The sequence below is a fragment of the Caloenas nicobarica genome, chromosome 8, assembly GCF_036013445.1.
Source record: "Caloenas nicobarica isolate bCalNic1 chromosome 8, bCalNic1.hap1, whole genome shotgun sequence".
Taxonomy (NCBI): domain Eukaryota; kingdom Metazoa; phylum Chordata; class Aves; order Columbiformes; family Columbidae; genus Caloenas; species Caloenas nicobarica.
Genome location: NC_088252.1, coordinates 7876849 through 7895177, shown reverse-complemented (window position 1 = coordinate 7895177; position 18329 = coordinate 7876849). Strand labels below are relative to the sequence as shown.

The window sequence follows — 18329 nt, the reverse complement described above, 5'->3', positions numbered from 1 at the left end:
GGATTATGGTAGTCTTTTGTTATTTCTCATATTGCCTGAGTAAAGACAATACAAGTCTTGCTAAATCTGTGTCTGGGGGTGGTGTTATGTTCGCGGGTGATGGGAGAGGCAGACCTCTGAGGGAAGGGAGGTGGTGTAGTTCTTTAGACTTCTTTCTTAATTGACATTTCGTTTTATGAATTGTTCCTCAAAGCAGCAGCATCTGACAACTGTAGATATACCTACCTGACCGGTTCAGCTTAGGCAGTCACCGTTCTAACACATCTCTGTTGGTTGCAGTAAGGGTGCAGAATAGAGTTTGTTTGTGTTTACAGCTGTACTTTAACTACTCATCATGATTTATTACATGAACTTCAAAAACTAAGTAGAATGTTCAAAAGGCCAAAAAAAAAAAAAGGAGCAACAGTAACTCAGAGCTAAACTTCCGGGGAGGTGTTGCTTTGCTGTTAAGAAAAGTAGCAATTCTTGTTCCTGAAGGTTGCTTTAATTAGCTGGTGCTGAGAGCTTGTTGAAGGAATCTTCACTGTATCATTAAATGAGTTTGCATTGGAAGCTGATTGTTCATGATGTTACACCATGGAAGATCCTAAATTTAGAGAACTGGAAACGCTAATTGAGATCATATGGGCGATCTGAGAGGATGGTGAAAGGCCTGAGTTTGTGGATTCTCACTGAAACAGAATGCTATAAGTGTGGATCTGTGGGTAACAGGTATGGGTCATGGAAACTGGGCCGCCAAAACCAGCAGAAGAAGAGATGAGAAAGCAAAGGATAATTTAGAGTGGAGGAATTGTTTTGCTGTACTGAAAAACAAGGAGGAAACACAAACAGAAACAGACAATGAGATGCTATCGGGAAGACGATTTAGCCTGTGAGTGATGAAGAACAACAACATTTAAGTAATCATGAGAGCTCCTATTCCTGATCTCCCTAGTCCTGCAGATTGGAAAAGGGACACGGCATAGAAGTCCATGTTATACCACTGTATATACAAAATAATAGTGTTGTAATTATCCAAAAGGTAGCAAAATTTCCTTATCTAGTTCATTTCTATGTTTATCCTTTCAATGCAGTCAGATTTGTTTTAAAATCTAATTTAATTAAAACCTTCTTTTTGCAGATACTTGAAAAGGCAGCTGAGATTGCAAGAAGCAGTGATAATGCTGCAATGACGGTAAGCATCTGCTAAAGACCATTTAAAAATTAATTTTCTGAGGTTTCTTGGTTTTTATCTTCTACATCAATCTAGAGATAAGTCAACTGCTCGGGTAACAACAGTTCTGCTGGCTCTGTTTTCTTATGTAGTTCACTTCGGTGAACTGCTGTATAATTCCACTTTTTTTTGGGTATATATCCACTTTTTCCGATATATTTTTGGACTTCTTGGCTGGTTTTTGTCAGAAAGCACAATTGCTTCACATACTCTGGATTTGGAACACAGCTAAAATTTACATCACATCTAGATCTGGAATACATTCCTAGGATGCATGAAATATTGCTGGAAAATTGCTCAGTTCTGTCAAGTATGATGATTTGCCTGATTGTCAGATGTTTCCAAATAAGCTCTCTCAAAAATGGTCATTGATGATGTTTCTTAAATATGGTGATTATATGCTGCTTTTGAGGAACTGGATAGTTCTAACTTAAGGACAAATTTTGAAAAGATCACCAAAATCTGAAAGTGTTTTCTTTGTGTTATATACAAAAATACAAAAAATTGCAGTTTAAGATGGTGAAATCACAGTTGGATCAACAGTAATAATAACTGCATTTTATATAAGAATAAAGCAGTTAGTCGAAGAATGTGTCAGTTGCACTACCAAGTGCTTTATGTGCTCAGGAAAAGTGAAAACTCAGTGCTACTTTGGGTGCAAACAACTTAGTGTGCAAATAATTGCAAATCTTAAATGGCAGCAGGCCAACTTGACAGAATTGTGACTTAATTTGAAATATTAACATTTTCAGATACAACAATCACCTTAATTTCAAGACTGTTTACTTATTTGGATACAGAATCAGAGTATGTGCTTAGTTTACCTAACAAGCATTGCAATTCAACCAGCTTTTTAAAGTCTGTTCGGTCCTAAAGAATTTATACTTAGGTGGTATTTTTACATGAAAATACTTACTTAAAACATTTCAGCATAATACAAGGCTCAGGCATTAATCATTCCTAGTAGGAGCTAAAGTTAAATTTTCTGTGCAGCAGATGTATTTTTTGTCAGGTGGGAAACCTGTGCAGGATGTTATTTCATGAGAGCTGTTTGTTTCTGTTATGGATCCTACTTGGTTTTACCTACCATTTCTTTTGAACTTTCCTTTTTTTAAAATTTTTTTTATTTTACATTAATGTAAAGACCTTTGGCCTACCTCTTAAAATTACGTGGAAACTTCTTCAGCTTTGCGAAGATAAAGTTGTCTTTGGTATTTAAAGTTTGCCATATTGTTTTTCAAAATATGTATTGAAAGTAACATATTCCCTTCAGCTACTAGTACCTTCTTACCCAGAAGCAGCAGTTTCGTTTACCTCCCATTAATTTGTGGAATGCTGTTGTTGCTGATATCTCTGCTTTAATTTCTGCCCGTGCAGTTATTAGCTGAGCCAGTGTGAAGACTCATTCATACAAATTGATTTACAGCATCAATACCAATGTTAATGTTTCACAGATAAAATGGTGCAAAATGTCTGGAAATGACAAGTCTGGACTAGAAGACAAATATGTGTTTATATACTTAGGAAATGTACTTCCCTTTGGTTATCATTGGAAAAGTATCTTTTGACTTTTAATTAAAAATAAATTATACATATATTTATTAAATTTGCTTACTGGAAAAACAAAAGGAGAAAGTATATGCATCCTAAACAAAAGTTCTTCATGTTAGAGTTGGAAAATGGAAATATTGCCATCTAGTGTCATTAAGTCTAAAGTTTTGTTACCTTTTCAGAAACTTCTGTATACTGAATTTTGAATCTTAGTGACAGTTCTTACAGCTTAAGAAATTTGAATTTGAAAGAAAGGCATAGTAGTCATTCCCCTGTGTTTCATGAGTTTTATCTGATGTTTTTCCTGGTGTAGGATTTCTAGTATTTGAGCTAAAATATAAGAATCATACTGAATATATCAAAACATTATAAATTTCTCATTTTCTAGGGTCGAGGTGGTAAGAAGTTTTATATTGTGCTAAAAGAAATAATGGAAAGAGATCCTTTATCTCAACTCTGTGAAAATGAAATGGATCTTATTTGGACTTTGCGATATGACTGTCGTGAAAATTTTCCACAATCGTTGCCAAAACTGCTGCTCTCTTTAAAATGGAACAAACTTGAAGATGTTGCTCAGGTAAGGGAAAAGACAATGACAGTGGAGAAAAATGCTGGAGTCACATAAAGAGTAGATAGGTTTTTCTTTCCCAAGTATAAACATTTTGAAATGGTACTATTGTGTAAACCAAAGTTCATTGTGTACGTTCTGTGGCCTGGACACATACGCAGCAACCTACCTTAAAAAAACCAAAACCCAAAATGCATTTCAGAGGTCCTCTGAATGAAGAGAAAAGCACAGCAATTATTTATACAGGCTAATTTTAAAATCTGGTGCTCAACTTTGATCTTAAAAGGAAGGAATTTCACGGAATCACAGAAGTCAATTAGGTTTGGAAGGGACCACTTGAGATCATCTAGTCCAAGCATCCATCTAGCTCAAGTATGATCACCTGGAGCAGGACTGTGTCCAGCTGGGTTTTGACTCTGGAGTCTCTCTGGGCAACGTGTTCCAGCATTTGACCATCCTCATAGTAAGAACTTATAAAATAAGGTTATTAAAAAGAAAACAGTTTAAGTTTGTAAATCAAGATCTGAAATAAGGCTTCTTATAAACGTCGTTAAACTGCTCAAAGATTATAAAAATCCACATCTCAGACTGGGTAATTAAACCTCATTGAGGCAGACAGGTGATTTTTCAAAGAGATATGATACCCACTAGTGGTAGAATGTACTTCCTGCTCATGGTGCTGACTATTTGACCAAATCGAATCTCTTTAAAGTAGTTTTAAATAATCAAGGACTTGAAGACTGGTGCTGTGATACAATATTACATTTTCAGTAAAACTGTATAATTTGTATAGATGTGCAAGGTTATTTCCCTATACTGTAAGGAAGTTGGTGTAGCTGCCTTTTGCTATATTTACTCCAATAGAATCCAACTCATGCGATGCTTTTTAGGAACAGGTGGATCCTTGATACGGAAAAATTATATGAGTTTGTAGTGAGACCATTCCTGCTTGGTAGACTGACTTAAAATTAATAAAATAACAGACCTCTCAATTTGTATTGAAACTTTTTAGGTTTGTGTATAGAGCAGGTTGAACAAAACTGTAAAATTGGCCAGTGTTAAACAAGCGCAATGCTTTTACTCTCAGATGTTTTGTTCATCTGCTTGTCCTCATGGAATTGCACATTGAAATGATGCTCAACTTCTTGTAGAGTGTTACACTGAGATGTTATTTGTGTGTTTCCACTTGGTTGCTTTATTTTTTAGTTTTAAACTAATTTTTTATATTTTCAACTATTACTTTAATCTTTAAAAACTTTGAGCTAAAAAGCGTTTGTTGTGAAGGATTATGATTGATAGTATAAATTTCTTTCCTAGCTTAGTATTCTGACCTTTGTCAGGTGTTCTACGAAGAAAAGGAAACTACTCTATAAAAACTCAACTTCCAACTATATTCATTGTGTGATTTTTATCACTATTCAGTCGGTCAGAATCTTGGTTTGCCTCCAGCAAAGAGTTTTTCTAGTCTGTCCTTCCTACCAGCTAGATGTATGTGTTCTGTGAACTTATAAAAATAAGTGGAATTTCATCCTAGCTCATTGTGCAACAAACACAACACTAACAAAATGTAGCACCCACAGATTCCTTGCTCACTTGTATTCTTTCACTTGCAAGAATCCTTTGTTTCTTAGTAATTCCATTATGCACTTTTGAATTTATTGTTCGTTATTAAAAGTTATCTGGAAATACAAACTGTAGAAATATAAGCAGATATTTGTTTACTCATTGAAGTATGTGAAGGAAAAGGTGTTCTGATTGCTTGCTATGGGCTTTGAAATATGGCCTTTGGTAGCAAAATTCTGAAAAGTTATTAGGTGTATGGATAGTAGCTGACAGCTCAAAGCCATTTAAATTTGGTAACATTAAAAAATATGTATAAAGCATTTTATCTAAACAGGTGGCTGAAAATATGTAGTCATCTTGCTTGTTACTGTGTATTTTCTGGAAGGAATGCAGTATTTACGTTTGCTTATGTATAGACAATACCGTGGTTTATATTTTAATATTTTTGTCAGCAAGAATAGTCTGTCTGGAAAATGAGATCTTATCCTTAATCATGCCAAATATTCCTGTAATACCTATACATGTAAGTATTCCCAATTACGTACCTTTTCAGGTAATGGAAGACAACCTCGTTAATTTTATGAATTACAAAACTAGCAGGACTTGTAATTTACCTCTTGTTAAAAGTAAATATATATAGTACTAGCTGTATGTTGCAGTATTTGTGCTGCTACAACATGCATGCCATGGTACCGCAAAGTTTTTTTTTAATGCCTATTGTTAGCTGCAAGTATTTCAGTAAAAGTCTCGGCACTTAAGACAAAAAGTTTTATAAACACAACCAAACAAACCCCAACCAAACACCAGTTCTTTATAAGAAAAATGAACTAAATAACCATATTCCTGTTTCTATTAATGCAGCTCAAAAGTAGTAAGTTGGTTTTTGTTTTTTGTTTTTTGGTTTTTTTTTTTAGAAATGGACTATTATATTTGATTGCAGACCAGGCCATCTTTAATCTAGTAGTGCAATGGTCCATGAGGTTATGTACAATGGATTAGAGCAGCTTTGTATTATTTACCTTACAGATTTAATCCAAGCTCTCATTGTATTCCAATGTTTTAGTAGAATAGTTGCACTGAAGGAAGTCTGAAGGTGTTTGCCTCTTACTGGTGCCATAACCTCCTCAGCTCAGCAGAGTAGTAGGGTGACAGAACTTGTTAGCAGAATTCACAGGCAGTATTTGTTCTCAAATCAAAATTTTAACCATTATTAAAAAAAAAAAAAATCCACTCACTTTCAGTGAAGTGACACGAGCATTAATGAGAAGTAGAGAAAGGACAGCTAATGTTCGAAACACTTGAAATAATTGGAATGCAAATACTGTCCTGTTTTTAATTGTATTGTCTCTTATAGTAAACTTGTCTTGTTAGGAAAGAAATTGTAGTTATTTCTTTATAGAAAAAATATTGATACACCGAGTTTAGAGAAAACCTTTAGATTGTTGTTGAGAATTGAAGTTTGTCATTTTCTCACAGTTTGTCAGGGGTTGCAAACCACGTGAGAGAAGTATGCACTAGTTCATGTATGCAGCATTTTAACATGTTTGATATTGCAGAGAAATTTTAAGAACTTGAACCACATATTTTGAAATGTAGAATTTCTTTACAAATGAAATACGCTTGGCAGTTCTTCCAAGATACCTGGGATGCGGAGATAGTTGGACTGCACTTCTCTCTTAATAAAAGATCCAAAGCAGAATGTGAACAGAGCAGTAGGTATTTGGGGACTTATCTTGGCTGTTTTATAGGTCATTTAGATCTTGCTTCCTCCAAGCTCACATGACTTAAAGTTTTTTCATTGTAATAACCTCGGAGATAATTTCAGCAGTCTGAAGACCTCTGAGAAGGCCTGTATGTTCAAAGAAACTTCACAGTTAATGTACATGCTGTAGACTATTACTTTCAAAATTCATTGCCCGATACATGAGGCTTAAAAGGCCACTTGGACTTGTCTTTTCAGATTATATTTCAGTTTCTCCACTCATTTTGATCATTCATTATCAACAAAATACTTCTGTATTTTTGTTGGTTCTGCACCTGATTTAAAGTAGGTTGTCTAGAAGTTCTGATACTTTTGTTCTGAAATTTCTTACTGTGTGTCTTACTGACAGGCAGAGCTGCTGCTTGCATTTGCAACATCTGTTTTATGGTATGAAGTATCTGCTCAGTGTTAGTATTCTCTTCAGAATTTCAGTACAAGTATTCATGATATGTAAGTGTTGATGGCTGTAGTTCTTGATGTAAGGACTGGTGTTGTTGACCCTACTGGGCTGTGGATTGAATAGATTTTTGCATGTATATTTCTGTGGGATTATGACATCTATATTTTAAAACATCTTTAATTTTACTTTATATCATGGTGAATCTTGCATGTGTTCATGCCAATATTTGCCTATGAAACCAGTTTAATTGATTCTTCCCTCCACCTCTGGAATTGTAGCATGGGTAGCTGCTTTGCTTTGTGACCGATCTGTGCTCATTTCTTGCCTTCTGAGTTTCACAGAACTGCACAGATGGACCAGTTCAAAGTCTGCCCGGCCCCGTGCTTAAATAGTGCTATGAACACATCTGTTAAGTGCCGGCTGAGACTGAACTCAGACGTGTTTGTCATACTTGAACTGGAAGCATTAGCTGAACTATGACATATAGTAGAAATAGAGATTTTCCACTGTTGTTGTAAAAGGATTACTAAATCGTGAGGAAAATAACATCTTCCTAATAATCCAAATTTTATAAGTTGTCATTTAAATATTTAATACGTGTATTAATTAATTTATAGGAATGGGTATTTTTATCATTTCTACAGAGAAGAAGAATCTTGTGCTGTTGATATACTGCTTTTACACATTCATGCTCGTTTATTTTGAGTAATAGTGTGCTGTTTCAGTCATACAACTATACACATATTAAACACATACTCTCAGTGGGTGGCTTCATTAAAATGCAATAAAACCAATTTATTTTATGAGACCTGTAGATGATGTTCTTTTTGGTAGTCCAAAATAATACACTAACGTTTTCTGTAATTTTTTCCAGCACATAATTGTCTTTGGTATTGGGATGATTTTTTTAATATCTAACCTGAATCATCCCTTTTGCAATTTAAGCTCATTACTATTCATAGTGCATGTGGGAAAAGGCTCCATCAGTTGAGGTGGATAAATATTTTTGGTAAAGATCTATCTCATCACAACCTTTCTTTGATTTTTTTTTTTTTTAATGGAAAACTTTAGCCATTCCCAAAATATTTATATATTTATGATAGCATTTATGGAACATTATCTAAATTTTATTGAAACTCTGTTTCTAAAACATATGTATCTGGGTTTACCTAATTTTTGTTTACTGTGCATGCAGAAACAGATTTTTCAGACTAAATGTAAATGAGACCTAGTGCCAAAAAAATAATCTAGAACATTTTAAAGGGTAAGAAACTTAATTAGAAGTTGGCCAGTTTTTTTCCCAGAATTCTTTCTCTCCTTCCTGTTCTCCTCCCGCTTATGAGCAGTCTCTAGCCTCCTTCTGTTAAATGTGAATGCTTTTATGGGCAGTTATACCCATCTGCTTTCTTAAATAGTTAGTTTACTTGTAACCTAACAGTCTTCTTTTTAAAACAGCTTCAGGCTCTCCTTCAGATATGGCCCAAGCTGCTGCCTAGAGAAGCATTAGAGTTGTTGGATTTCAATTATCCAGACCAGTACGTCAGAGAATATGCAGTGGGTTGTTTAAAGCAAATGAGGTGAGTATATTGTATTGCTTCACTGTGCAAGGATTTCTGGGGTGAAAAACTGCATTCTGTTTGTTTACAGAGAAAAGAAAGATTTAAACACATTGCCTGCCATGAATAGATGGCCAAATAAAGCAGTCTAATTTCTAGATAAGCATGTTGGCAGCCAAATAAAACCTTCGTATTCTGACATCTTGTATTCAATGATTATTATTTTCCGTGTAGCTAAGAGAACCTTTGTCCCAAAGAGGGTTGTGTGTTCGCCCCTCTCTTGGAGAAAGGGAGAGCAGGATAGTGTGAGAACTTCTTAATAACAAAGGCAGAAAATATTACAGTAATCGAATACTATGAAAATGGCCATCCAGCCACCTCACACTCTGTGTCAGGTATTTGCGATGTTATTTAGCAGAAATGTAAGTTGCAGCATATAATACAAAAACCAAAACCAACCAAACAAAAAACCAACCAACCAAAAACAACGACAAAAAAACCCCAAACCCGCAACAAAAAAATAAAAAAGAAAAAGAATTACTGTTTTATTTGTTCTTCACAGTAGCTTTTGCTATCTGCATTTCTTCCTTTATCTCATGTAATTTTGCCCTTCACTGTAACCTAGGGCAAGATTTTATAACATCATTTGCAGCATTACTGCACATATCCTGTCCTTGAATTCTAAATTCTCTGTGGTGAATAGCTTAATGATTTATTTTTTTAATGGTCAAGGCTAGACTTCTGGGATTTAAAAAAAAAAAAAAAAAAAAAAAAGGAATATTTTGACTTCTTTCAAATGCAAACAAGCAATTTAGCTGCTGGGCTGTCCTAATAATACTGAGTTGTTACATCTGGAATTATTTCCAGAATTCTTAGTTCTGGCTCCGAAACAAAACTGTGTTCAGTTGGCTGTCAGAAATCAATTTTCAGCTTCTTTAAAAAGTCTGATGAAAGCAGCTGGTAAAAACCATAACTTAAAGGTGATCTTATTAGCTGACATTAAAAAAAATAGGCAAAAATAAATACAACACAGCATAATTGAACATTTTTGCCAAGTTACTGAAGCTTTTCAGAGTAAGATGGAGAGAATGAAATAATTCACTGTGTGCATCTCCGAAGTCTTCAAGGGACTGACAGAAGAATTTCTGCTCTTTCCCTTCCATCTTTGCAGAGAATTTGAATTCTGCAGGCCTTTTGTAAGAGAAAAGATACTCAAATGTAATTAGCCAAGGAACGTTCACATTTGTTTTAGAGTAACATAATTGGGGTTTTTTTGGGGGGGCGGAATATAGAATTTTATAAATAATTATTGGAATTATTTTTATTATGTCAATAATACTTGAAATAGCATAGAGCTTTTCAAAGGTATGTTTATGAACTGTGGCTAAATACCTAAATTTGCACTTAGAAAGTAGGACTAATTTGGGCACTTTTTGGTTTCTTAAAGGTGATGTGCTTTTTCCTTATCCTCTAAAAACCTTCATGTTGTTGGTATGATTAAAACAAACAAACAAAAGCAAAAAAAACCCTAAACCAAACAAACAAGCCCAAACCAAAATATTCTGGCTAAATGGATCACTTTGTAGGTGTATCTTAATAAATTAACACCTGTTAACTGACAGGTAGTAACTTAAAGACATGTTAATTGAATTGCATTGGGTGGAATGAATACTCTCCTCTTCCTTGTTTATAAGCTGAGTGACTTTGAGTATGTGCAATTATTCCTTGTCTGTGCCCACTGCTGCTAACTCCTGGGTTACAGCGGTTATTTATGTGGTTCCAAAGGTCCAGCTCCTCAGTCAGAGGGAGCCAATGTCCAGTCTGAAATAATTTGAAATAATTAATGTCCCAGATGCTTAACCTAGCACTCAGTTCTTGGTCTTGTAAAAGCTCGTGACAAAACACCAGGTTTTTGCTCTATGCATTTGAGGGCCATGAAATTCTGTTAGAGGTATAACTTACTGATGAATTGATCAATCAGTTGCATTAAGTTGTGTTTTATTGTCTTTCTCCATGCAACTGAAAAACTGGGGGACATTCTTGCTATTGAAACAAATCTGACATCTTTGGATTTGCCATATGCATCTGAATTTCTGGAATATCATTGATCTAGTTACTCTGCTACTAACTGTATCTCATTCTAGCGATGAAGAGCTCTCTCAGTATCTTCTTCAACTTGTGCAAGTCCTGAAATATGAACCTTTCCTTGATTGTGCACTCTCCAGATTTCTATTAGAGAGAGCACTCGCTAACAGGAGAATAGGACAGATGTTGTTTTGGCATCTAAGGTAGGATTTTTTCCCTTATGTCTTTCTGAAACTGTTGAGTCTGTTTGGACTTTCAAATATGACTTCTTGAAGATTTTTCTAAATGAGCCATTATTGTAATCTTCTACAAGTCCGCTTTGTTTCTTTTCATTTGGCATTTATAGATGAGAGCAAGCCTGTAATTAAAAATATATTATGGTGGTTTGTAATCTACTGTTTGACGAAAACTATCCCAAAATGCATTCAGCTCTATCTGATAAGTTAGGCTTGTATATAAAGTTCTATTGTTTGTTTTGGCTATGCGTGCAGTAAAGGTACAATATTTATACCTCACAGTTGGGAAGAATGTCTATTATTGTTGAGAGTCTTAACGGAAAACAAAAGCAGTTATATGTGTTCTCGCTACTTTTGATAACCAGTTCTGTGAATGGCAGAAACCTTGCAGAATGGACTATAGGTTACAGATTTACAGAATCACAGAATGTCAGGGATTGGAAGGGACCTTGAAAGATCATCCAGTCCAATCCCCCCACTGGAGCAGGAGCACCCAGATGAGGTTACACAGGAAGGCATCCAGGCGGGTTTGAACATCTGCAGAGGAGACTCCACAACCCGCCTGGGCAGCCTGTTCCAGTGTCTGTCACCCTCACTGGGAAGAAGTTTCTTCTCAAATTTAAGTGGAACCTCCTGTGTTCCAGTTTGAACCCATTACCCCTTGTCCTATCATTGGTTGTCACCGAGAAGAGCCTGGCTCCATCCTCGTGACACTCACCCTTTATATATTTATAAATATTAATGAGATCTCCCCTCAATCTCCTCTTCTCCAAACTAAAGAGACCCAGCTCCCTCAGCCTTTCCTCATAAGGGAGATGCTCCACTCCCTTCATCATCTTCGTTGCCCTGCGCTGGACTCTCTCCAGCAGTTCCCTGTCCTTCTGGAACTGAGGGGCCCAGAACTGGACACAATATTCCAGATGAGGTCTCACCAGGGCAGAGTAGAAGGGCAGGAGAACCTCTCTCGACCTGCTAACCACCTCCCTTCTAATACACCCCAGGTACCATTGGTCTTCTTGGCCACAAGGGCCCAGTGCTGGCTCATGGTCATCCTGCTGTCCACCAGGACCCCCAGGTCCCTTTCCCCTACACTTCTTTCCAACAGGTCATTCCCCAACTTATACTGGAACCTGCAGTTGTTCTTGCCCAGATGCAAGAATCTACACTTGCAAGTACTTTATCAAAATGTTTTGGAGGATAATTTGCTCGGGTATAAGGTTCAGTGGTTTGTTTCAAAGTGTTCCCCCTCAGGCAAGTTTAGGCTTTTCACTTACGAAGATTTGAGAACACATGATTTAACATCAGCCCTGACTGTCAATATCTTCCATGACTTATCAGTACTACTTTCTTGAATAAAAGGGGTTCCTGAAAACAAATATACAGTTGCTACCTCTTAACATTACTGCCTCCAGAACAGTCCTAGATCTTGAAACGAGTGGCATGTGTTGAAACCAGGCAGTCTTCAGCACATAAGTGTTCTGTTATTTCTTAAGAAATTTGCCTTTTTATTTATGTGACCATGAGGTGTTTTGGTGTTTATTTTTTGTTTTGTTCTGTTTTGGTTTAAAATTTTATTTTAATGACTTGAAGACTGCTAATCTGTAAATGCTGTGGTCTGATGAGAAGCTTTTCTTCTTCTAGGTCAGAGGTTCACATTCCTGCTGTTTCAGTACAGTTCGGTTTGATACTTGAAGCTTACTGCCGGGGAAGTGTTGCTCATATGAAGGTGCTTGCTAAACAGGTACAGACTTCCCTTCTCCATGAATCTTGGCTTCTCCTTGCTTGTAACTCAGATACTTATTCTATTGCTCCTATGTGGCATATTTGGTTACCTTGACAAAGCCTGTCTGCTGGGGAGTGGGGAACAGAAGGAAGCCTCGGTGAGAGAGAGGAATAAAAGGGCTGACTGGCTGGACGTGGTCCCTGGCACAGAAAGCAGGTAGCGCTGTGGTGCCACGGAGGTTGGCAGCTGCTTTCCTGATGTTCAACATGTCCAAGATACTTTCAGCAGTGTGCAGATTTGGGATAGAACAGTAGACTGTCTGGATTATTAACTGAAGAAGGGTTTGTGTGCACTTAAAACTTGTGATGCTTTTTCTCCAGTAAGGGTAGCTTGTTCAGTAAAAACTATTTCCTTTCTATCTAAACTTTATCTAGATGAGTCCAGAACTGCTTTCTGCAGCTTTGGCTTTTGTTAAAAGGTGATGCAAAAAACCCCTGAAACGGTAGTATAATGGTAGTACTCCCTGGAAATAGAAGTGTTGAAGCAACCAAACACTTGTTTTAGTGTTAATATAGATGTGCCATTTACCAAAAAAAAAAAAGTGTTTGCTTTTAAAATGTGAGAGCTTTTCTTTTAAATACACTAACAAGTGTATCAGCAGATCGTTGAGATACTCTCAAATCATGTTTGAAGTCTCTAATGCAGTTTCAGCAAGTTAATTTAGATTGTGACCATAGAAATCTTTGAAAAATGGTCTCTCCCTGGAACTAACGTATTTGCTGTATCAGGGCACAAAGCCTAACTCAGTAGGTACTTGTCTGATGAGTGTTATTTCTAACAGTTTTGATACTGTCTACCTTGAAACTGTACTTTGAGAGGCACGTGGAACAGGAATGTACTGTCGTGCTTTTTATTACTGCAGTTCACAGGGCAATGAAAAGACTGTCTTTACACGAGTGCCTGTTAGTATTACCAAAATCATGAAAAGATTAGGTGATGAAATGCTTTAAGCGATAGACCTTAGGTCAGTAAAGTTCTTGTGCACTTCACAGGAAACAAATGTCAGTACAATCAAAGAAGGGGCAAAAAAAATCCCAACTGTGCAAACACGGAAGAAATTCAAAGTAGAAATACTTCAAAAAGTTCCTGTTTGTACAACACAGGTTCCATTTTGTTCCCTTGTTGCTGATATTTGTACAGCTCCTAGAATAGTGGAAAAGCAGAGCACTTTTGGTTTTGACAGATGGCTGGCCTGGCAGGTCTCCATTGCCTCAATTTTATGATCAAACTGCGTACAATTTCCACAGCATCCTGCCTGACAGGGCTCAGTCTGTCTGTAGAAGTGGTAAGTTTTGACTCAGCACCTTTTAAGTTAGACTCAAGCTTCCTTGTATAGAAATCAACTTTTGTAGTTATTAAATTGATGCTGTTTGCTAGAGAATATGTGTATTACTGAGCATGTTAAATGTGGCTAGTGTGAATACAGCTGATTGTTTTATCAACTATGCTATACTGAGCTAACAAGTTGTTTAGATGTAGATGTAATGTGTAAATTGCATTGGTTGTATGTGCGATCTAGGTTTGCTACCAAAGGGCTTTTCTCTGTTAGTGTTATGTACATTTACCTCACTAGTTTACCTGTTTTCTTAGAAATTATGTACCAGTAGAAAACTTCACAAAGCAAGAGGAGGAGGTAAAAGGGTTAAACCCACCTGTATTGATTGCAAATATTTGCCTTGCAGTTTTACACATTTTTAAGGTAACAGTATTGCTTAGATGAGATAGCGATTTGGAACACTTTAATTGATTAGAGTATTTACCTTATGCTTAACTTCAGCAGAATTTTAATGAACAAACATTTGAGACTCTGCTCTATAAAAGTTAAGTTTGTGTAGTTATGTATGTGGAAATTGTGTGCAAGTGGTCATACGGCAACTGAACAGGTACGATGAAGTATCTGCATCTATAGCTCATCTCAAGTAATGTTTGATTTTGTTAAGAGATATGAAGCACTCAGTATTTCTGTTGACTTCAATATGGGTAGAGGCGCCTATGTTATGTGCTTTGTTGAATTAGTGGATGAAAATTGTATTTTGAAGAAGGAATTTGTGTAGACTTTTCATACATCGCAATGCCTCATTCGTTTTCTTGGAAATGTTAACTTATGCTTTAAAAAGTGACTCTCAGCTTAGGACACTTGAGTGACTTAGAAAAATGCTGTTCTAATGGGTTTTTTTGGGAATGCCATCTTAATTGCCATCTATTATTTTCATTTTTTTTAAGTTGCAGAATTATTCAATACTGTTTTGTTTTGAAACTGGATTTTACATTGTGTTATGTGTAAAATCAGAGCAATAACTTTTAAAAATAAAATCCCTCTTTCAGGTGGAAGCCCTTAACAAAATGAAGACTTTAAACAGTCTAATTAAGCTGAATGCCATGAAACAAAGCAAAGCAAAAGGAAAAGATGCAATGCACACGTGTTTGAAGCAAAATGCTTACAGAGAAGCGCTTTCTGACCTCCAGTCTCCTCTGAATCCTTCTGTTATACTTTCGGAACTACAGTAAGTTAAGAATGAGTGAATAAAATTTCACTGTAGCTTTTTCATGGAAAAAGCAAAGCAGAAACACATCTGTGTTTTAACTTCCTTTGTCTGTATTTTCAGCAGACATGCTGTCACAGGGAACTTTTTCTATAGGCAGAGAAGGTCTGTTGAGTATCTTCCTGAGTTAAGTTAGAAAATTTTTGTGATCCACCGTGAAACTTAATACTCTCTTTGTCAATGCATTACCATAGCTAAACACATTTAAATATAAGCCCAAAAGTGAATTATACTGCATTCCTGCCTTCTATTTACAACAATAAGCACAAAACCCATTAAAACTTTAAGCAGCATTTAAATATAAAGTAAAAAAATTGATGAGATAGGATATAAAACTATTTTCTCTGAAAATGTGTGTGCTCAATTTAAACATTAGATATGTGTATGCCAGTCACAGTATCCAAAATATGCCATCTATAACAGATATGTTTGTCATTTTGTAAGTGCTTACAGCGTAGTAGCAGAATGAAAGCAGAGATAACATTTAAGTATTTCCGAACTGGAAGGCTATGTGTGCTGTTGTGTTTCAAACAATGTTTAGACCTTTTCAGTTGAATTACTCTTATTTGATTAAAACTTTTGTTGTATTTTATTCTAGTGTTGAGAAGTGTAGATACATGGATTCTAAAATGAAGCCTTTATGGATAGTATACAATAATAAAATGTTTGGAGGAGATCTTGTAGGGATCATCTTTAAAAATGGTGATGGTAAGCAATGCTAAAAATTTTAAATTTTTCCTTTTCCTTCTTCATTCCCACACTTGCACTGGAGCTATGCTGCTCTGTATTGCCATAATATAAACGTTGTTTATTCTAACATTGATAAACAAATTAAGCATCTTCTACTGACTGGGTTTCAAAGTATAGACATTATCAGTCATGATGATATAATTATGGTTAATCCCGCTTCAACCCTTAAACTTGATGAGTATTTTTAGATACCTTTTCCTGAAGGTGGTATAAACATTAGAAAGTTTGCCTATAACACACTGAGAAATTGAAGTAGCTCTTTCAACCTCTCATTATAGATCTTCGACAGGACATGTTGACACTCCAGATTTTGCGTTTGATGGACATACTTTGGAAAGAAGCTGGTCTGGATCTCCGGTAAAGATCTCTTGAGGGCTAGTTTATTTGGATGGAGAGTCAACTTCTAGCAGAAAAGCTTTCCTGTTTTTTAAATACCTTTCCCACTGTCTCCTTTCTAAAGATTGATGGCCAAAGGTTTCACTTGTCAAAGCCAAGGTCGTCAAGCTATAGAAAGCAGTTACTTTAACTAATTAGATGGTTTCTCTTAGCAGTTCATTCCCTTGATGACCCACATTACAAAAGAATTTAGCCATTAAAAGAAATAATGGAAGTGTGAAGTGAAGAAGTGAAACTTTGTGATTTTTGTTTATTATCAAGCAGAATATTTTTCCTTGTGCACCATCTCTCATGTCATTTATCTAAGTTGCCACACTGATTATAAATTCCACTTTTCTCATCTATAGTTTGCTGTTTTCATCCTTTGAAAATCATCTAGATAAAAAGCATTGTATGAGAGGAGGAAACAATTCTCGAGCTAAGGGTCCAGCAAGCAGGTGTTGTGCTGCCTGTTTGTGCCTGTGACCTTTCCAAATGGAGGTGTTTCTTAAACTCCTCGTGTAACAAACTTGCCTATTAATAGTTGCTGATTTTCCAGGCATATGCGAAAACAGAGATTGGGTGATTATGAGAATTGTGACTCTCAAGTTCTAATACATATGCGCAAGTGAGGCACAACTTTTGGCCAGCAGATCTGTTCCGTGTTTATCTGCTGAGGGTTGCATCTGGAATACACCATCAAGATTTTCTAATAGGCAGAACTCTCTAGAAATGAGTCAGCTATAAGTACTGGTAATTTGGGGTGTGGGAGTAGGAGGCTTGAGATTCTTTATAATAGAATTTCACTGTCTGGTTGAAAATTACCAGAATTGTGGAACAATTTTGTGGCACAAATACAGGTTCTTCCTTCTAACATTTTCCTATTTCTCTTGGTTATGTATGGTTTGTGCTGCCATGGCCACAAGTGAATGTATCCTGTCCAAATAAATTTTATACTTGTGATGTATTTCCTACAAAATTTAACAGAGGAATGTCCATCTTGCGTTAATTACATAATGGGCTTCGTGAAGATGAGGGTCTTGGGAGAGGAGAAGTTAGTGGCTTGTCCTTCTCTTCTAGGAGTGCTGCTGCACCAAGAAAATGGTGCTGATTTGGAACAGTCACTAGGGATTTACCGATGGTGATCCATGCCTGACTAACCAAATTGCCACCTTTGAGGGAGGGAAGGAGCAGTGGATGTCCTTCCTTTGACTTTAGCAAAGCTTTTGAGTCTGACTCCCATAATATTCTTGCCACTTGAGTTAGGATGTTACAGTCTGGATGGGTGGACAACTACATACTCTGCCTGGAGGCTGATGACAAGTGGATTATCGCTGGAGTCTATAGGGAGAATTTTATATTCTTAGCCTTGTCAGTATCCTATAGTGAAAGACTTTTATTATTTATGTATGTAAGAAAAAGCACTTCTGTTTTATGCTTACCACCTGCTAATCTCAGTTACTGCATGTTTTCAGTTGTATTTTTGAATCATGATAAATAGTGGATAGTCATTCAAGAGTAAGACAAGATTCTAAAGTAAGATGAGGGTGACAGGAAAGGTGATATATTTAGAACCACTACAATATAATGGGAAAAAATATGTTGCAGCTTCCTGATAATTACACTTTTAATGAAGTAATTCTAACCTAGCCATTATAAAGTCAGTGGAGAAAAAGCATAATGTCCTAGTGCATTTTTACTAAAGTGTTAAAGAAGTTTTTATCGTACTGAACTCACCTATATTTCATGCTAAAGCTTCTATTTCTGCTTCCTTTGTGCAGGTTTTGTAAGGTTGTAAACTTACAGTAGAAACGAAAACTCAGAACTTAGGTGTTCTGTTAGGGCAGAAATACTCAGTTGGAGAAGAATCTTCACATTTGCTCTGCTGTTCCTGCAAAGACACTTCTCTCAAAATGAAGTAATAAACCTTTCCAAGATATCATG

General features: G+C 36.2%; 1 protein-coding gene across 2 annotated transcripts in view; it reads left to right on the top strand.

The window, feature by feature from the left end:
• Positions 1-18329, top strand: part of PIK3CB (phosphatidylinositol-4,5-bisphosphate 3-kinase catalytic subunit beta) — a 101761-nt gene that overhangs the window by 72439 nt on the left and 10993 nt on the right. For both annotated transcript variants that reach the window (XM_065639836.1, XM_065639837.1), the window contains 8 exons: positions 1121-1174; positions 3153-3341; positions 8513-8634; positions 10758-10901; positions 12576-12675; positions 15043-15221; positions 15859-15968; positions 16289-16367. In XM_065639836.1, coding sequence (XP_065495908.1) covers positions 1121-1174; positions 3153-3341; positions 8513-8634; positions 10758-10901; positions 12576-12675; positions 15043-15221; positions 15859-15968; positions 16289-16367 — 977 coding nt within the window. The remainder of the gene's footprint in view (positions 1-1120; positions 1175-3152; positions 3342-8512; positions 8635-10757; positions 10902-12575; positions 12676-15042; positions 15222-15858; positions 15969-16288; positions 16368-18329) is intronic.